The sequence below is a fragment of the Stenella coeruleoalba genome (genome assembly GCF_951394435.1).
Source record: "Stenella coeruleoalba genome assembly, chromosome: 13".
Classification (NCBI taxonomy): Eukaryota; Metazoa; Chordata; class Mammalia; order Artiodactyla; family Delphinidae; genus Stenella; species Stenella coeruleoalba.
The window spans coordinates 63,826,596-63,848,759 of NC_137159.1; the positions used below are offsets into that span (position 1 = coordinate 63,826,596).

At 41.3% G+C, this 22,164-nt stretch overlaps 1 protein-coding gene across 7 annotated transcripts in view; it reads right to left on the bottom strand.

The window, feature by feature from the left end:
* The window catches only part of LTBP1 (latent transforming growth factor beta binding protein 1), a 423,732-nt gene that overhangs the window by 143,628 nt on the left and 257,940 nt on the right, over nt 1-22,164 (bottom strand). For 6 of the 7 annotated variants that reach the window (XM_079941107.1, XM_079941104.1, XM_079941106.1 and 3 more), the window contains 2 exons: nt 9,535-9,657; nt 279-446 (listed from right to left, as the gene is read on the bottom strand). In XM_079941107.1, the coding sequence (XP_079797233.1) occupies nt 279-446; nt 9,535-9,657 (291 nt within the window). The remainder of the gene's footprint in view (nt 1-278; nt 447-9,534; nt 9,658-22,164) is intronic. The other variant, XM_079941105.1, reaches the window with a different exon arrangement.

Genomic DNA, 22,164 nt, shown 5'->3' on the forward strand with positions numbered 1-22,164 from the left:
TTAGGGCCCTAGAAGCTAGGGATAAAACGCAATGGCTTTTCTTAACATCCAAAAGGAAGTCTAATGTTACACACAAATGGGAAAAGCTCTTTGCGTGTAATTTTTCCCACTGATTCAACCTCGTATGTTCATGGTTTTTACAAAAGGGATAAAAACACATCGCATTATTAATAACTAATTTTAAAGTCAGAAACCACAAATAACCCAAGCTGCCCAAATCATCCTGTGTGCTTGTGTGGCCAGGAATGAATGTGAGCGCACAGCGGGGCATGTCTTACCTGTGCCTGGAAGGGGACATTTCTCACAGTGTGGGCCCCAGGCCTTGCCCACACTACAACAGCAGAGCTGCTTGGTGAGATGAACAGACAGGGGGTGCATACACTGCCTTCCGGAACTGACAAGTCGGTAACAGGGCCCTTTCTCCTCAGAGATCACAGGGGTATCCGCTGAAGCAGAGAGATAAGGCCTGACGTCACCCAAGAAACGACAAAAACCAGTTCGACATTTCACATAATAGTAAAATGAACCTAAAAGTTTGGATTAGAAATCATACTTCAGAATAAATCTGTCTAGATGTAGGGCATTACCCTTCTTGATTTAGGGTCAATTGACCAAGTGAGTTTGAGAGTCAGGACATCAAACGTCCCTGTCTCTGTCTGGTCCCTTCTTCCATTTTAGTTAAGTGTTGAAAATCAACTATGTGTGCGTGAGTGAGAACAAATAATTTCAACCAAAATAAACCTGCCCAAATAAACCTAACTATAAAACCTAATTATCACAATCACTACCTCATTTGTTGTCCTGTATTTAGCCATAAGAGAGGTAGTTCTAGGGCAGAATTTGGTAAACAGCCAGGTATCATGGAAAGTCAGGAACTGAACATAGTAGATACTACAAATCAGCTATCACTCTTCTTGCTTGGAGGACCGTGAGAGCCTGCAGGGCCCTATCTGGTCTCATCCTAGGCTAGTGACCAGCAAATGGGAGGCAGAGGACAGCTTCTGACTGGCAATGCCACACAAGGCCCCCGGTCCAGCCAGACAGCACACCAGAGAAGGAACAGATGACATCCTCAACTCCTCAGGAAACATCGCAAAAGCACATCCGCCCACAGTCATCCAGTACCTAAGTCCTCATTCCGATTCTTCTTCTATAAATTTAGTAGATGAGACTTCATTAATCTAACAGCTACTGGGCACATAGGGCAATTATGAGAATAAGAAAGACATGGCCCTGCCTTCACAAAGATCATTTTCTAGAGTAAATGTGCATGGAGAATGTTCTACAGAGCCAGTTCCAGGCCAAGTCCACACTGCTGAATAGACCAAGCTTGATGGTCACCTCTCTGTTCATTCCCCATGTCAACAAAAGCTCTTCTCTACTGCATCAGTGTCCAAATGAGCTTTTCCCAATTTGCCTTTCCATTACCCAATTCCTCTAGCACCTGGCATTTCCAAATCACCTTCCTTTCCCGCTCAGAGCTTAATTTTCATTCTCACAAAACGACTGACATCTCTGCTACAAGAAACAACCTGATTCAATGAAAGCACTACAGCACAGTGAAGAGAGCAAGGGTTTTTAGATCCAGACAGACCTGGGCTCACATAGTGTGTCCACCACTTGCCAGCAACATAACCTAGGGAAGTCACTTTGACTGGCTGCAATGGTTTACGTGTCAACTTGACTGGGCCACGGAACCTAGATAGCTGGTCAAAGACAGGTCTGAATGTTGATGTGAAGGTATTTTTCACATGAGATTAACATTTAAATTAGCAGATTTTGAGTCAAGCAGATGACTCTCCAGGATGTGGGTGCGCCTTATCCAAGCAGTTGAAGGCCTTAGGAGAAAAAGAGACTCATCTCCCCAGAGGAAGAAGGAATTTTGCCAGCAGACAGCCTTCAGACTCTGGCTGCAACATTAGCTGTTCCCAGGACCTCCAGGCTGCCAGCCTACCCTGCAGATTGGGGCTTGCCAACCTCCACATTCATGTGAGCCAATTCCCTAAAAATCCCTTCTCATCCACCCACGCTATTGGCTCCATTTCCCTGGAGAGAATGCTAACTCATACACTGGCTCAGCCTCAGTAACTCCCTCACTTATAGGTGACAAGCTCAGTGTATAGACTCAAAATATCACATGCTAAACGTCTGCTTCAGAGTAGACACAAAATACACGTCAGCCTGCCTTATTAATAAAGGCAGGTACCTCCATCCTCTCAGGGGCATCTGCACACGACTTGATCACTGCTGTAGTGGTAGAATTTCAACAAAGTGAAAACAGTCGAAAAAAGGATATGGGTGAGTTGGAGGGTGGAGCAGAGGATTGAGGGGAGCAGAGGAGGCCTTCCTAAGGCTTCAAAACTTAGTTCCTCTAATAAGGCCAGGTTTGCCCAAGACTACTAAAAATGTGGTAAAAGGGAGAAGTTTGAGTCTTTTCCTCTCCCTTCTCCTACTCACTTTCTGGAGTCTGTGCAAGTCAGCTATGAAAGATTAAAGGTCACAGAAGAAAAGTAAAAGAAAATTTATGAGTATGGTTATTACCTCCAAAAGGATAAGTTTCTGGAATGACTGACCATCAATTATATAGCATATGGGTGTGTGTCTGTCTCCCTATATAAGTTGTATAATCTTAAGAACATATACATAGTTCTAGGATAATCAGCTCACCAAGGATTTTGCTCCAAAATTTCTTCTCCAACCAAAGTGTTTGGAATTCACAACACATATTTCCATAGAAACAACGTCAGGGCAACTCACAAGAGCCTATTTTACACGTGGTAGGGATTAATTATAACACTAATCACATTAAGGTTAGTTCTAGATCCCAAGAACAAGGGCCATTTAAAGCAGAGCAGAGTTTCCCCAAACCCTGGACATTGGCAGACGGCGACACTGGCCCCTTGCGCTGACTTGTCCACACTCGCTCCCTGGTATCCACCTCGCCCTCATATCCAGGGTAGTGATACTACCTTAGGCACCATCCCTGTTACACTTACTCTGCTCCTCTATCCAAGGACTCCACTTTAAAGTAACATATCAGGCCTACCGCCCAGATTAACCCCAAACTCCAAATCAGCAATTCAGTTTTTAAGGGATTAGTGTGTGTATTTGTGTGTAAGTGAATTATAAGAGATTGCTTGTTCATTAAAGCAAGTCTCTGGTTGAGGCTCCATGCGTGGCGCACACACACACAGAAAAAGCAAAATGTTAGGCATTTTATCATGTGGAGCGTAATGACAGGAGTCAAGGAAGCTAATTCCTCCTAAACATCTTCTCCTGAAAGGTCTCTGTTTTATAGGTTTTTGTCCTTGCATCGTTTCCTAACCCAGAGATTCTCCCTAAGTGCTAGGATACTGGTGTTTGTTTGTTTTTTCCACGACAGCTTCCAACGCACTTCAAGTGGGGGTCTTTAAGGGAATAAGAATCACTGGCTTACAGAATCATCAAAACTCAGCTGTTGGTGTGTCAGGGAACATCAGACCATGTTGTAACTAAACATTGTGCTTCACCCCAAGTGCACATAATAATAAGCCATTAATAAAAAAAATCTGCTCCTTCAAAGATGGAAGAAATCCCAGGAGAAAGCCATTGGAATGGTCTGGCTTACATACCTAAATTATACTAATGCTCCTATGATTCAAATTTTCTTTGCTCTATAATTATGTGGATCAAAAAGTGTTAATTTATGCCTCCCTCAGATTTCTAACAGGATGTGCCCTTTAAAATGGCCTCTATTTTAATGCCTAAGTCACCTGTTATTCTTTTATCATTTCAAATGACTTATATGGCAATTCACTTATTTCATTAAACACCTCTAGCATTTTCACATTCAACATGACACATAAACCCAGGAACAATATGCTACCTAGAATGATGCATGATTGGTGTTTCTACTGTCTGAGTATCTTTAACCACAGACTGAAAGGCTGGTTGTAAAGGCTAATTCATTAGTATACTACATTTATTATTTAAAATATAATAAACGTGATTATATAGTCTATTGCATCATAAGGATTTACACTATACTAAAAAAAAAAGTCAATATTGCCCAAAGATTGCTAAAGAATTGGTGGAAATGGGAATGGGACAGAGCAATGAGGAGGAATTACAAAGCGTGCTGGTAGGTTCATATATGTAGGTACCCCGAAATATGGGTTTTGCAGATTGTATTTTTTGTAGGATGTGTTGCTAAGGTTCAGGCGCACAGATTCAGGTACTCTATATAGAGGAAAAAACATTTCAGAAGCGTAAACCCTACTAGAAATGCCACATCAGTCAGTCAAGAAAACAAATCTTTTGCTCCTGGTGACAGACATGGGAAAAATCTTCCAAAGAAATAAACATATAGCTCTATACCCAAGTATAGTATTGAATCTCCACCAAATATATCCAATGCTGATGGTGATTACATAACAAACCACCGTGAGAAGGGAAGATGCTATGGTTCTCACATTTGGGCTCCCCAATAATGTATTAACCAACTTATACTTAATTATAGGGTCGTACAACCAACTCTGATTAAACTTTCAAAGCCATGCTGCTCTTATCAATTCAAACATAAATGTAAATATTATTAAGCAGATATAAATTAACCTGGTACTTGGAACAAGTTGAAAAATAGAGAAGACTTGAGGAGACAGCATACCAGCTAGCCTCTCCTACTACTTTGTTTTCACTCCCCCCCTCCCCCAAACACCTCCAATATCCTTATTCACTTCTTGGATGAAATTCCACATTAGAGTTTCATGCCATTAAAGCTTAAAGTCCCAATGGGATGAGTGCTGGGATGCAGGTGTGGGGGGCAAGTAACACTGTTAGAAGGAGTCTGAGAGATGACTTTCCTAGGGAAGTAAGAGCCCATAGGCACCCTTTTCAGGAAATGGGTTATTAAAAATAAATTCTGCGAGAACCAAAATTTAAAGAAAACAATGATTCTGAGGCCACTGCAGAGTCAGACCAGCATTTTACAGTGAGACTAAATAGTGGCTCCACTTAAATAGATGACTTGCTCCTGTCAATTTAGACCAGTTTCCTCTTCCTGATTAAGGGCTCAGCTTGTGGAGTGAGACAAATGGAGTTTCAAATTTGGGCTCTACCGCTTATAGGCTGTGGGACTTCTGGAAAGATCCTTAAACTCTCTGTGCCTCAACTTCTTCATTTCTAAAATAGGAAGAACAACACTACAAGCCTCATAGAAATCTGGGAAGTATTATATTTGATAATCTATATAAAGTACTCATCACAGTGCCTGGCACTTAGTAAGTACACAGTAAAGATTACTACATTACTGTCACGGTTTTGGTTGTTACTGCTTTTACGTGGGAGCAAACAGTTGGCACAGATCTGTCTGTACAACCTCAAGGCCATGATGCTGTGAGACCACTAAGTGAGGAAAACTACGAGCCTAAGCTGCGACAGCCACAGAGGAGGTGGGAAGAAAGGAAAAGGTAGAAAATAGATTATGAAGATCTAATGACTTTCTTGGAGACCAAAGGAGATGACAGAGTCAGAGGTGACACAGAGGTTCCCAGCCTCATTTCTGGGGAGAACAATGTCACCATGGACAAAACCACCAAGTCAGGAAGGAAAGCCCATTTTTCTCTCTCTGCTAGAGAGATCTAGCAGTCATTTACCCAATCAGCTTTATAAAAAAAAAAAAGATCTAGAACTATGAGATCCAATTTGTTAGACCCTAGCCACATACTACTACTTCGATAAAATTTAAATGAGATACAATTTAAATTCAATTCCTTAGTCACACCAGCCACTTGTGACTAGTCTATCACATCAGAAATGTTCTGTATTGCACTGTCTATCATCACAGAAAGTTCTATTGGACAGCATTGATCTAGCCCAAAAGTCAGCAAATTTTCTCTGTGAAAGGCAAGATAAATATTTTAGGCTTTGTGGTCCATTTGGTCTCTGTTTCAACTTCTCAGCTCTGCCATGGCAGCATGAAAGCGGCCTTAGACAGTATATAAATGAATGGACATGGCTGTGTTCCAATAAAACTATTTACAAAAACAGACGGCGGGACAGATTTTGCCCATGGGCTATAATTTGCCAATCCCTGATCTAGAACCCTAAAGTTAGAGGCACAAAACCCAATTTTAAACCTCAAATGACATTTACAAGCTATATGATCTTGAAAAGTTACTTAAACTCTCCTAGCTTCAGCTTCCTATTGTGTAAAATAATTCATATCTCATAAGGAAGCTGCAGAAACTAAAAAGAAATGATGTTCATGAATATGACTGGCTTTTCGAAGGGATGAGTTTGGCATCTCATGATTTCCAGAGTTAGGGCAGAAGCACATCTTCTCTCTAACCCTCTCTTTCTGTCAGTAAGCACCAAGTCCATTGGTCAAGAATATTATGAAACAGCAAATATGCAGGCTCAAAATTCTTTTTTTTTTTTTTTTTTTTGCGGTACGCGGGCCTCTCACTGTTGTGGCCTCTCCCATTGCGGAGCACAGGCTCTGGACGTGCAAGCTCAGCGGCCACGGCTCACTGGCCCAGCCGCTCCGCGGCATGTGGGATCCTTCCGGACCCGGGCACGAACCCATGTCCCCTGCATTGGCAGGCGGACTCTCAACCACTGCGCCACCAGGAAAGCCCCTCAAAATTCTTTTACCTGGGCCCTTTGAACCCGTGGACACACCCTCCCCAGCATTCATCCTGGAGCTCTTGAATTTCTGAAGAAAATTAATTGCAGCTTAAAAAGTCAGAAAGCTTTCCTACTCCGACTGCACAGGTTATTATACTTTTCTTGGATTGGCTCTGAGAAATCCTGGAGTTTCACCATTCCCCACAGAGAGGTAGGAGCAGGTCTGGAGAACGCTACTGCAGCAACGCCCTGATCCACAGACACAGAGGTCGGAGACAGCAAACGCCAGAACTCTCCTACTTTCTTCTTTCAGCTTGGCTAAGTCAAGGACAGGGCGCGGGCAAGGAGAGAAAGTGAAGCGGTTGCAACCTTTGGCTGCAGTCAAGGAATTCTGAGGGTGTTCACCTCAGCGTATTCAAGAACAGGGAGAGCTTCCTACTGCTCCTCGGCCACTGCCAAGTGCATTTCTTTGAGTTCACAGAGTCAGCCACACCTTTTATGGCCTGGATATGCCCTAAATTCATGCTGCCTGAGCAAACGTGGTCAATCTCCTCCATCTGCTTCCACGGTCTAGCCAAGGCTGTTTTTATATCTTGCAAGAGCATTTACTCCAAATGATAGCTTTGCTCAGTGCCTTTGTGTGTCTGTGTGCGTGTCTGTGCATGCGTGTGTGCACAAGTGTGACCCCCGGTCTCCTTCTGCTACTTCCCGCATGACTATCAAGGGTACCACCAATTTGCCAGTGCTTTCCCCCCCTACTTTGTAAGTATCACCTTCTCCCCTCATTCTTTCTCAAGATGTTCCTTCTCTTCAGACTTCCCTATCAACTTCTCCAGAATATGGTTCACCCACAAATCAGACTGGATTGAACCAAGTCGCAAATCCTGAAAGACTTTACATCACTCTGTGATATTACATGTGGTAAATTCAGAGGAAAGAGAAATAAATCTGCCCACTCAATGCTGGTAAAGAGCCCAGGTTTTAACTTCAAACTCTAAACGGGAACATTTAACTAGCAACAAACATCTCCTAATACTTATCGTTTCAGCTGTTGTAGCTGAACCATAAAATTAAATTATTTATTTTTCAAATACGAATGGATGGTTGTTTAATAAGTTCAGTATTATCTGGGCAATGACAGGGAAAATAAATGCTAAGGAAAGTGTGTTTCAAAAATCTCATTGGCAGGTTTCTACAATCTTATTAAAACCTGGATGTCTGTCCTTAGCTCTAGACATCAGATCTAGTCAAATAAAACACTTTGCGACCAGTCCTCTAAGCGTACCTAATCTACAACATTCAATGTAGTCATTTTAACCAGACTACAAAGCAAATTATTTAAGGAAAAACAAATATTCACAACAAATTCTATATTCAAACTCTAAAAATGTTTTATGCTTAAATTATACAACTGTATTTACAATACTCTACTCATGTAATTCCAATCAGCCAGAAGTTATCCCTAAATTATCTGGATATTGTCAATGATGTCATTTTTGGCCTGAAATTTCCAAATCCTTGCATCAGTTTTCAAGTGTACCTTGTATGCAAGCATAATTTTACAGTCTAATTTTATCACCTGCCAAAAAAAGCCCTATAATTAGGTGCCTGCCTGCTTTATGATCAGAACTGTCTGTGAAAGAACACGGAAGAACTTATGTGCAAAATTTCCTAATCTGTATTTGACAGGTTTCAAAGGAAAATAGTAGTAATTAGTAACAACGTTCCAAAACACTCAACAAACTCCTCTAAAAGTAATGAATGAGATTGCCATTTTTATTTTATTACATTTGTCTTTATTTCACCATGTCTATCCATCAGCTTAGGGCACAGAGTTAGAGACGCACAGTTAAAAGCAAACGATGGTACCTTCATGAAAAATATATCTTGATGATATGACAAATTTAAAACTGGGGACCAGAAAGATACAACTTAACATATACCAATGCCACATTATAAAAACAGGTAAATAAAAACAAAAACCTAGCAAGACAAAAATTAATGCAGGATTGCTCTTAACATCTCGACAGTTTTCTGCCATACATTAGTTTAAAATGTTTAACCTTTAATCGTATGTGACTTTGAAAAATCTGTTGCATTTACCTACTTTGTAATAATGGGCACAAGTACCTTAAAAATAAGGTAGTCTTAAAAAATTCTGTGTCTGAGCCCTTTACGTCTAAAATGCATACATCTAATTGTCAGGTGATCTGTATTGATTACACTGGATTAGGTTTTGTGGCAAGAGTGTCTTTTTGGAGAAACTACATTTTCTGTACCAACATTAGCACATAAGGTTTGATGGATGATTTTTATCCTTAACAAGTTAAAAAAAAATCTTAGAGACAGATTTGTAAGGCAAAATAGTTTAACTTCAGGGACACATATCAGTGGTTTTTGAGGACAACAGAACAGAATATTTGAAATTAGAATTGAATAAAAAAATCTGAAACAGAGCCTTGCTAACTATTTCCCAGACTCTTCCAACCAAGAAAGTACAGTGAAGCCTCATTAAATCAGACAGAAGTGACTCAGAATTTGGACTAATTAAAGACAGAAGCTGGGACAAAGTTTCACTCCACCTAAACAATGCTTAAAATACTCATGAAGGAAAAATCTGCTTTCATGTCTTAGGTATGCTAATTTTAATTAACTGTTTCTTTGCATAATTCCTCTGTGTGCTTGTTCTCTACCTTAAGGTTAAGCTGTCATTTTTTCTGAACACAATAAAAATGCATTTTTTAAATAAACAGATTTATTGTAGTATATCAGGCCGCCTCCTCCCTCCTGTCGTTTTAATGACATTTCCCTGCATATTCACAATATTCAGTTGACCACTGAGTATTTATCTTCTTTTGGATACTTCCCCCTTCCCCCCACCCCCCCAAAAAACATGCAAAATAGTAATAAAAAGTGATCATTACTTACGAACACAACTTGAAAAGGTAGGATCTGGCCCAAATCCTATTTTGCAGGTACATCTATAGCTGCCCATGGTATTCAAACACTCACCATTAGGGCACACACCCTGTAGTTGGCATTCATTAATATCTGCAGGAAAACAATTCTTTTAGAAAGAGAAGTCAAGTTCTGTGGAACAGATTCTGGCTGTAAATTGCATTCCCTGTCTTTATCACTATAATACCTCTCGGTTATAGTAAGTAAGAGATGCGAGCGACTTTTAATGCAGCAGCAGTTTAATCAAATCAAACATTTACTGAACACCTACAATTTAGCAAATATTTACTATGCATCTACTATGTACCTGGTTCTATGCTAGATACTAGAGACTTACCAGTGAACAAAACTGGCCAAAGATGCCAGCCTTCACAGATTTTATATTTTAGTGTTAGTGTTTTTTAAGTATTATAGGGCATACAGGCAAGGCGAAGACTCTTGCCCTGGAGACACTTACAGTCTAGTTGTGCCTATAACTATGTAAAAACTAAAGAAGTGAAAATCGTTATCACAATCAGAAGAAAGGTCATAAACCTGAAGAAATTAAATTATGAAATTGCCTGTATAGACAAATAAGAGCTACTAAAGGAAGGTGGAGGTAAGGGAGACTGCAGCATGGAGAAGGAGGGAAGACTTCATCAGGTGTTGAATTTGGGGAGAAGCCAGATGGATGGGCAGGAAGGGGTGAACGATCTACATGGGTGGACATCAGAGCATGAGTGACAGAGACTGCAGAAGGAAAGGGATCAGGAAATCATGAGTCAAACTGTTGGCTGGAAAAGAAGTTTCAGGAAGGTGAATAGTCGGAAAAAGAGCTGGTTAAAGCCAGGCTAGGTTTGGATGCAATTTTATTGAAAACAGGGAAATATATGAAAGGTCTGTGAGCAGGAGGAAGATATAATCAAGGGCAGGCTCTAGGGAAACACATCTGGCCAGCACATGTCTTGGTGAGATGAGATTAAAAGTTTGATCACTGAAGGAATAAGCAAGTATGAGACTGGTGACAAGCCAGGTTAGTGAGAATTATCAGGAAGAGAAGGAATGAAGTTTTGTTTTTTGTTTGTTTGTTTTTGAAGGGCAACTGACAGTGCATGGTGTTTGGTGTTTGGCCAACACCGGCACTAGAGAAGAAGAGGGTAAAAGATGCCCTTGAGGCTTCTAATCTGAGCAAAGAGGAAAAGACACTATTGGTTTTGTAGAAAGTTCTGTGAAGGAAAAGGGCAGATGAAGAGATAAGCTTTCCACATGAAAGAATGCTCAACATCACTAATCATTAGAGAAATGCAAATCAAAACTACAATGAGGTATCACCTCACACCAGTCAGAATGGCCATCATCAAAAAATCTACAAACAATAAATGCTGGAGAGGGTGTGGAGAAAAGGGAACCCTCTTGCACTGTGGGTGGGAATGTAAATTGATACAACCACTATGGAGAACAGTATGGAGGTTCCTTAAAAAACTAAAAATAGAACTACCATACGACCCAGCAATCCCACTACTGGACATATACCCTGAGAAAACTATAATTCAAAAAGAGTCATGTACCACAATGTTCATTGCAGCACTATTTACAATAGCCAGGACACGGAAGCAACCTAAGTGTCCATCGACAAATGAATGGATAAAGAAGATGTGGTACATATATACAGTGGAATATTACTCAGCCACAAAAAGAAATGAAATTGAGTTATTTGTAGTGAGGTGGATGGACCTAGAGTCTGTCATACAGAGTGAAGTAAGTCGGAAAGAGAAAAACAAATACCGTACACTAACACATATATATGGAAACTAACAATAAAAGAAAAATGGTTCTGAAGAACCTAGGGGCAGGACAGGAATAAAGATGCAGACGTAGAGAATGGACTTGAGGACACAGGGAGGGGAAGGGTAAGCTGAGATGAAGCGAGAGAGTGGCACTGACATATATATACTACCAAATGTAAAACAGATAGCTATTGGGAAGCAGCCACATAGCACAGGGAGATCATCTCGGTGCTTTGTGACCACCTGGAGGGGTGGGATAGGGAGGGTGGGAGGGAGATGCAAGAGGGAGGAGATATGGGGATGTATGTATATGTATAGCTGATTCACTTTGTTATAAAGCAGAAACTAACACACCATTGTAAAGCAATTATACTCCAATAAAGATGTTAAAAAAAAAAAGAGGTAAGTTTTACACTAGAAGGTCACACTGGGATACTCAAGTATTGTATAAATATCCAGCCATAGCAGCAGATTCAGGAATAAAGTGAAAAGAAAGCATCGCTGGAAACAGAGCCTCAAGGTCATCTGCATGCGGTGATTGCTATGGTCTCAACGTTTTGGGCCCCCCACCCCACCGCCAGATTCATATGTTGAAATCCTAACCCTCCCCAAAGGTGACGGTATTAGTAGGTGAGGTCCTTGCAGGGTGTTTCAAGTCATGAGGGAAGAACCCTCCTGAATGGGATTAGTGCCTTATAAAAGGGGCTCCAGAGAGATCCCTAGTCCCTTCCATCATTTGAGGACATAATGGAGACATGTGTAACTGGAAGAGGGCCCTCACCAGAAGGTGACCATGCTGGTGCCTTGATCTGGGACTTACCCGCTTCCAGAACTGTGAGCAATAAATACCTGCTGTTTTTAAGCTACCCAGTTGGTGGTATTTTGTTATAGCAGCCCAAATGGACTAAGACAGTGGCCCAAGGGGAAATCAAAATGATTTGGAAGAGGAGAGACGAAAATGTGGCAATTTTTTAAAAAAGATTATAGAGTCATTTGCAAAGGTAATTAAAAATAAACAGAATGTGACAAGTTAAAAGTAAAAAAGAATTAGTAGTCATCTATTTTATTCAGGGTGTCTTATGAAGCTTAACAGTTAACAGACTTGGCTTTTAGTGTTTCCATTTGAAATTATATTTACTTCTTTCAATCATTAATTCTAATAAAACTTCTATTAAGGATCCTAAAATGTTAACTTTCTACATTAAACTGAACGCCATGGTAGCAAAACATTACTAGCAGAATCGTCACATAAAAAGGCAAATACAGCCTGCAATAAATCACTATTTGCTTATATTTCATATTCTACGTAGCCAAAGATATCTACATGGACATATTTTACCCAACACATGACAATATGACATTTTCAACGACATTCAAATGACAACCCATGTTTGTTGTGTAAATTCTACAGCATTCCAGCTTGCATGCAGCTGGAAACTGGTATAGCTAGATGACACCTGGACCAGCATATGGTCCAGCACCTGCCCATCTTACTATTTTTTTATGTTGGGGGTAGGAGTTTATTAATTAATTAATTAATTTTTGCTGTGTTGGGTCTTCGTTTCTGTGCGAGGGCTTTCTCTAGTTATGGCAAGCGGGGGCCACTCTTCATTGCGGTGCGCGGGCCTCTCACTATCGCGGCCTCTCTTGTTGCGGAGCACAGGCTCCAGACGCGCAGGCTCAGTAGTTGTGGCTCACGGGCCTAGTTGCTCCGCGGCATGTGGGATCCTCCCAGACCAGGGCTCGAACCCGTGTCCCCTGCATTAGCAGGCAGATTCTCAACCACTGCGCCACCAGGGAAGCCCCGCCATCTTACTCTTGATCAGAGTGTGTGTTGTATTATAACGCACATTTATGCGCAGCATGTGATTGAAAATATCCCCCTATAACTCATTCTCTTTAAGAGAACCACCATGAAGGACCAGGAAGAGTGCCAAGTCCAGTTGGAGCTTACACGGTACAAGCGAATCCCCTACTGTATGTCCCCACTTAAACCTCAAATTTGGGTAACCAGCCAGTTGTGGTCAAAAAGGCTGGACCACTGTTTCCCCTCATGTTCCCACTAGGGTGTGATCATCGGCCTTCCTCTTTCTCTGAGGGGCTTTTACTCCTGTTCACTGACTGCACCATTACACCTTCCGTGTTTACCTCTTGGGACCCAGAATTTTCCCTTATCTGGAAGTTTCTATGACAGTACCATCCAGTCTCCCTGCTGGCTAACCTCCCTGCAGGTTAAAGTGGTGTTTGTCCCCCACAAAGCATAGATACCTGGTACACAACCACTACCTGATGCTCTCTTCCAATGTCCCCTCTTTGACTCTCAACATTGCCCACCACTTCGACCATGATGCCATGGGAATGGAGGACAGAAATTAAGCCTTAAACAAAAACACTATGGCTAAAGACAGGAAGAAGTAGAGTGAAGAAGAGGAATCATATAAAATTTTCCCTTCCCTTTTCCTACCATCTCTATTCTAATCAGCTTGTGCCCCTAGCAATACCACTTCCCCTAATTTTGGCTCCAGAAACCCAGAAGCATGGACACACTCTCACAGCTTCCAGAATAACTCCCATTTCCCTCAACCACCTCAATTTATTTTTATCATATTCTAGAAAATACTATAAATTAGAGATTAAATTTCCAAGATTTTTTCTTTTTAAAGTTACATCCAGCTAAGTATATCCATCTTAAGTGTACAACTATATGAGGCTTTTGCATATACATACATGTATACATACAAGTAGATAAGTGTGTACACGTGTGTACGCACATACTGTATAACCACCACCCAGATCATGACTTAGAACATTCCCAGTGCCTCAGCAGGCACTTCATGTTCCTTCCCAGTCAACCTCTTTGCCCCCACAGGTAACTACTATCCTGATTCCCATCATGGTTGATTAGTCTTAGCTGTTCTTAAACTTCATATAAAGGGAATCATATTGTATATATTCTTTTGTCTGATTTTATTATGCCTAAGAGATTCATCAATGGTTTTGCATACAGTTCATCTTTCACTGCTCTGTTACATTTTATTGTGTGAGTACAAAGTTAATTTATCTATTCTACTCTTGAGAGACATTTGGGGGGTTATTTCCAACCATGCACCTGTGAACATTCTTTTTTTTGTTTTGCAGTACGCGGGCCTCTCACTGCTGTAGCCTCTCCCGTTGCGGAGCACAGGCTCCGGACGCGCAGGCTCAGCAGCCATGGCTCACGGGCCCAGCCGCTCTGCGGCACGTGGGATCTTCCCGGACCGGGGCACGAACCCGTGTCCCCTGCATCGGCAGGCGGACTCTCAACCACTGCGCCACCAGGGAAGCCCTGTGAACATTCTTATATGTATCTCTTTTGGTAGGCCTAGGCACTCATGTCTCTTGGGTATATATCTAGGAGTAAAATTTCTGGGTCACTAAATAAGGCTCATGTTTACTTCAATAAACATTGTCAAACAGTTGTCCTAAGTGGTTATGTGTCAATTTCCAGTACCAACTGCTCCACGTCCTCATCAAATTACTGTCGGTGTTTTTCATTTTAGTCATTGAGCGGGAGTGTAGTATTATCTCATTGTGGTTTTGACCTGCATTTCCTTTTCGTATATTTAGTAGCCATTTAGATCTAAAAGCAATCTCTCCTACAACGTAAATACCTATAGGGATGTTGTAGGTCGATAAGATTGCTTCCCTCTTAGCTGATTCTCAAAGTGGGCTACGCTTAGCTATGGGACACTTTGGGTTGTTCCAAGGACTGGGGAACACTCACTGGGTGGACACTAGGGAACTGAACAAAGTGCGGTTAGTCCCCCTTGACAAAGAAAATTGTCAATAATGCCCTCACTGAAAAACTCACACACAGGGGATGAAAATATGAGTTTATAAGTACAGAAGGGACCATCTCGAAGTAAAGTTGTCTGAGGAATGATGGAGTGGAGGTGAGTGCTTGCTCCATGAGGGGACTTGAAGGGCTGCATTCACTCAACTCAGCCTCTATACTGTCTACATCTGGATGGTCTCCTGCTGTCTCTGAGACTGTGCTTTGGCCCGAGCAAGAAGCAAAACAGACTAGGTTCCCCAGATTGCTGAGCTCGGGGCTGTGTGTGGTTTGTGATCTGCAAGACTAGAATCCTACCATCACCATGTCTGACCGGGGCTCTAAGGTAATTCATCAGACTTAACTGTGACCTGCGGACCTGTCCCTGGAGACTGGGCACCCTACACACCTCTTTTAAGCAAGGCAGTTCCTTTACGTCTGCTTCAAAAACTGAACTTCTAAGATGGCATTTGTAAAGAAAATTTGAAAATCACTGACATTATTTCTGTGAAAAATCATATTCCAGGTTTCAACAACTCACTCACAAATAAAACTTTAAAAAGCATTCCATTCATAAATTGTTCATTCCTAATATGCCAAATCTGAAATCTAAAAATTGGATAGGAATTCTCTTATTTTTTGCCACTTCATTCTTCCATCCCCTGCTTCGTTCCTGAGAGGATTGTGGTGTGGCTAGATAGTTTATATCTTTTGTGTTTAAAGAAAAAGGCAAAAAACTTATGCCCCGTGTTGTTAAATTTAGAACCCCAGAAATTAATATGAAACATGAGCAATTATCTAAATGACTTTCTGAGGTAGTCAGGCTCTTTAAGACCTTTATAAATAAACTGAAGGAAATTAAAGATTCACACATGCATTAAGGGCAAAACACGGGTTGACCGAAAGTGTGCTCTCTGGATATGAGAAGTTTAAGGATTACGCTGAGAGGAGGCGTGATCGGGCCAAAGTTTAACAATTATACGAAACATGATCGGCTAATTATGAATTATAGTTCTATTTAGGCTTCAATTCCTCAGGCTATTTTCTTATTTAAAATTAAATAAAACTTCTAACTTGATTATAATTTTTTATAAATTACTTATATTTGACAAAAATAATTGTTTCAGGAGTCTCGTATTTTACAGGATCAGCCAATCTCCTTTAATGTGTTCTGATTAAACTGAAGTATTGTAGTACTTAGTTTAAAAAAACAAACCAATGGTAAACAAACGAATTTGTTCACTGTTTTCCCTCTGCAGACCACCAAATTTCTCTGGACAATTGTGGAATCCTATCCTTTGAAAGAATGGTGTAACCACTTGCATAGAACACAGCTTACTGAGTTCAAGAACAAGGTCAAGATGAATGGCAGAAGGAGCTGACTCAGAACCAGTCACCGCCACCATCCCCACCCCGCCCCGCCCCCGTATCTCCATCTGAGCTGCTGGGCTGGGGAGTCTAGAAGTTTGCCGAGGCAAAAGGGAAGGGAGACACTCATACATCCCAGTGTGTACCTTTAGAGTAGGCAAAATCTACGGTGGAGGGACAGGGAGGCTACGGCTCATGTGAAGATTTACATACTTCTCCATTCACTAAGGACATTCATAGAGTGTCTCTGCCCAGTACAGCCGACCATGAACCTCTGGCCATTTATCAAGTTCAATAATACAAAACTGGTCTTCTTATAAATTTAAAATGGTTGAATATTGGCAGTGTCACATGGTTCAACCTAATACAAAAGAAACAGAAGGCTGGGGCATCTATTATCCAGATGGTATAAAAATACAGAGTATTTGGGACATATGCATAACAAGAGACTTTTTTGTGTGTGTGTGTGATACGCAGGCCTCTCACTGTTGTGGCCTCTCCTGTTGCGGAGCACAGGCTCTGGACGCGCAGGCTCAACGGCCATGGCTCACGGGCCCAGCCGCTCCGCGGCATGTGGGATCTTCCCGGACCGGGGCATGAACCCGTGTCCCCTGCATCGGCAGGCGGACTCCCCACCACTGCGCCACCAGGGAAGCCCAACAAGAGACTCTTTACACAACCTAATGTAACACAGCCTTAGCATTTCAGCACCAGAGGATGATAACAACAATCTAGTACTATGAGGCAAGGATCCTCATCACCGTCCTTTGTATTTGTACAGCACACCTTCTCTCACTGGAACTTTGTAACAATTTTGGAAGGTGAGCAACACAACAGTTATTCACAGTTTTATAGAGATAACTTTGTCCAAGCTCTTATTTTTTAAAAGGGTTAAGGGAGAATGGGGAAATCTAATGGGAGAAATCTCTCATTAAGACCGAGTTTGGTAACTAGGATCCTAAATTATGTCACCTAAAGCAAGTCATTTGTTTTCTCTTGATCTCACTTTCCTCTCTTGCAACGCAGATAATCCCCAAGGTTGCTCCTAGCTTAAATATCCTGACTTCAAAACAATCTGCAAGTTGCCAGAGTTGAAAATGCCAAGGAATAAATAAAGTATGACATTTACTGCATAACATATATCATGACTAGCATAAGTACCCTGTGGGAAATAAACACACTTTTATGTATCTATGCTCCTACAGGAAAGTATGTATGTTTAACAAAGTGAGTACTAATTTACTGCCTTTTTAGTAACACAAGTTTATACAGGAAATGAGGCATGTCCAGTAACCAAAAGGAGTTAGGTACCAGGTGAGAACAGTACATGCAGATCTTTATACTGTGTGAAAATATGAAGTGTTTTGGAGATTCTGGTTTTTGCTGATGGACAGAAATGCCATCACACAGTCCAGCAATTTGACTTCCAGTTGAAAGCAGGAAAAAAAACCACCTCTGAGGTAAATACTTTTCCTAGCCAGACAGACCATTTGGCTGTTTAACAGGGATCACTTAATTTAGATAAAGGAGGAGTTCACTCTCTAAGAGGACATATGTATTTCTTAAACTCCCCCACCCCGGGAAGCAGCTTCACACTGGGTACACACACCCCTGGATCCTTTTTTTTTTTTTTTTTTTTTTGGCTGCGTTGGGTCTTCGTTGCTGCGCGTGGGCTTTCTCTAGTTGCTTTGAGCGGGGGCTACTCTTGGTTGCGGCGCACGGGCTTCTCACTGCAGTGGCTTCTCTCGTTGCGGAGCATGGGCTCTAGGCACACAGGCTTCAGTAGTTGTGGCACACAGGCTCAGTAGTTGTGGCTCACGGGCTGTAGAGCGCAGGCCCAGTCGTTGTGGCACACGGGCTTAGTTGCTCCGCGGCATGTGGGATCTTCCTGGACCAGGGCTCAAACCCGTGTCCCCTGCATTGGTAGGCGGATCCTTAACCACTGCGCCACCAGGGAGGCCCATGCTTGGATACTTTTATTTAAGGGAATCAATTCCTAGATCTTGAGCCTTCATGTGTTTTCTTCTCTAAAAGTGCTCTAACAACACACTTGCCAATCTCCTTTTCCCTCTCTCCTTTACTCAGTGTCTGCTTTCTCTTCAAGGCACCCTCTTGCCCATCTGGAATCTCTCTAGGTGCACTGCCCTACAATGTGAAATTATCGAAGGCACCAAACGAATAAACAATTCACAACTATATCCCTCCTGAGGGACACAGTCACAGGAAAAGGGATAAGTCTGATTTATTTCATAAGAGAGTCTGGTTTTGCCAATTAGGTTAGACGGCAGACATCATTCATAGAGTAAATGAGCCAATGCTGCTGCTGAAAATATGTTGAAAGCCCATATTTAATAAAACATGCCAGAAATGAATCTACTACACCCCTTTAATTTTTGATTAAAAAATGCAGATATTGGCTTAAAAATGTGTGAACACCTAAGTTTTTCAAAATTATTTTAGGAGCTAAGGCAACAAAAAAATGTTAGAAGATCAACATTCAAGAGCAATTTTACCCAAGGTATTTTATACAAAACACAAGCTTTGTGAGACTTCTGCTAAAAGAAGAGTTCTGTGGCTGAATATGATTGAGAAACGCTACATATTCTATGTACATTTGCACATGGAAGACCCCCTGAGAAGTTCTTTGGCGAGGACTCGGTTTTCTCTGTTTAACTTGGTATTCTCCACACTTTTGGCCCTGGAATCTCTTTTCACACACCACCTATTAACATCGAGCTGACCTAGTGGTCTGTGGAGCACATTTTGTGAAATGTTGCTCTCTTGGGTCAGCCCCAGGAACTATCATATGGGGCTCTTTGTGATTGTATTTGTTTCAACCTAGGCCCTACTGCAGCCATAGCCTCATGACCTGTAACTGTCCCACATTTATAAAATAATCATCTAGCATGGGGTGGATTCAATCACTGAACTCACTCAAAGGAAGCAAACCACTGTGGGAACAACTCCCTGCCTTCCAATCCTTCTGTCTGCAGGGTAACATGATAGAAGAATTATCAGAGCCCAGAGAACAGCCTGTATTTATTTCTCAATACATGTGTGCTACACATGGAAGATGCACATCTCTGCTGGTCTTGGATTTCCGACTATAATCTATAGACAGTACATTAATTTCTCCTTGAAACATTCATAGTAACATTATCTATTATGGGCTTTCCCCATGACTCGTGATACAACAGGCTTCTTCCCATTGATTTTATAGCCCCAGAGACTAAGGTCAAAGAGCTATTGGAAAACACAATGTGCTAATGACTCACTTCACCACTGTCTTTCCTGAAGAAAAGTGAATAAAATAAGCAGACATTTCCTTTTTGAATCTTATCCCAGTGATAGGAGCACAGTAAGAGGACACACCAGAAAATGATTTTACAACGGATGGGAATGGGTCCCAAACTGATTTTAAATGCTAAAATGATACTCAGGTCCAAATCAAAACTTTAAATCCTTACCCAAAATATTGTGCCTATTTAGACTAGAAAAAGCAGCAGGAGTTCCAAGAGGATGTCTAGGCCAGTAAAGTAACACCTTCACATCAGTAAAACATATCAATTGCCTCTTGGTCATTGAGACTGCAAAGCATGATTCAGCATCACATTAAGTACCCCCCCAGTTTCTGGGATTAAATCACTAAATACAGCAGAGCACTGTGATGAATCTGATAGGTAAATAAAAAGAATTTTAAACATTTTAAGTACTTTGAATAACTTAATTATCAAGTCTGGTTGACTGCAGTCTTAGTTCACACCTACTGACTTTCTACTATGATTTCCCAAATATATAGCAATAACAGTGGATTCTAAGTTTCATTTTCATACCCACATTAGTCTCCTATACATATTGCTTATTTCCTCCTGGAAAGAAAGAAATATCAGAGCAATAAATTCCCTTATGTTAATGGAACTGAAGGGAACTTTAGAGAAAACATTAACTGTAGCAAGTGTTGCATAAACTAAGAAGTCACAGAAGAACATGCTGAAGGAAGGGAAAAGTCACTGAAAAGTTTTAAATGAAAACATCAATGGATATTACGTCACTAGTCACAGTTCTGAATATTAAGGAAATGGTATTGGCCACATGCTGCTAAGTGAAAGAAGACAGACACGAAGCACTTACTGGATAATTTGAAAGTTCCTAAAAAGACAACTCATCTATGCTTATAATACTCGGGACAGTGATTACTTCTGGAAAAGAGGGAGAAAGTAAAAATTGAGAAGGGACAGAGGGAGGATTCTGGGGTGCAGGGGATCTTCTGTTTCTTGACTTGAGTGATAAGTACACAGTTATGTTCACTTTGTGATATTCACTGAGCTAATTCCCTGTGATGTGTGCATTGTTCTATATATAGGTTACACTACTAATAAAAATTTAAATAGATAATAAACTACATAATTTCTAATATTATCAGACTTTTTTCACCAACACTTTTTCAACATGGCCTCATAAGTTTAGACGTAAAGTGACCTCCCAGTAATACAAATAAAGATCTTCAAGGTGTTACAGACCGATTTCTAAAATTGCCGCAATTCTCTACCTCTTTTTGTATCCATGACCCTGTCTATGTGACTTTGTAACTTCTCCCACTAGCAAGTAGAGTCTATTTTCCCACTCCTTGAATGCAGGCTGGCCTGTGACTTCCTTCAGCCACCAGTTACAGCTGAAGTGACAGTGTGTCAATCCCAAGCCTAGGCCTCAAAAGCTTTAGATAAGACACCTTGTGGAAGATTGCTGAGCCATCCCTGCTGAAGCCATCCTGGACCATCCAGCCCCAGGCAGCCATCAGCTGATCACAGACCCAAGACTGAGCCTGGCTGACATCACCCATACCCGGCCTGCCTGGGTCAGCAGAACTGTCCAGCTGCCCCCAGAAGTGTGAGAAACACATGATTGTTTTAGTAAAGTAACTGTTAACTTACAGGGGAAGGGAGAAGAGGTGATACAGCAGGGGAGTGCCTCAGGAGGAGTGCTCAAAAGGAATGCAAGCTTAAACAAACAGCCTCTAGAGGCCTCAACATTTCTGCTTGTTAAGGACTTCAGGATAAAACTAAGGTACAATGGCTTGCTAATAACAAGAGAGAAAAACACTTATTTTACCTACAAAGCAGACACATTTAAAACAAGAAAACTTGCTGTGAAAGTAAACAATGAAGTGTGGAGAACTCTGATTTCTAAACGAAGTTACTGAAAGCACCTAACAGGAGAGTCTGATCTAAAGAGTAAAAGAACCAGAGAGCATCTAATATCCCCCCCACTGCTGCTGCTTTAAGCCATGGTTTCCCCACCTGTAACAAGCAGATGCAGTCGTTGTCAGGAATTAATGACATAAAAAGCATGATAAGAAGTACTACAAACTACTAAGTAAATGTTAGTAGCACAGAATGGGGGAGAGGGAGCCCAGGCATCAGAGGTAGATGCTAGCACTCTCCAGGTATGCTATCTTCCATTACTTAATTTCTTTGAGCCTCAGGGCTCAGTTTCACTACAAGTTTAAAAAAACATAACACTATCTCACAGGGTTACTGTGAGAATTATGACATAGCTGAAGCACCCAACCCAATGGCTCCACTAAATAGGCATTCAATAAACACTAGCAAAATACATAAACAGGTAGATAAAAAGATGTGTAGGCAATAATGACCA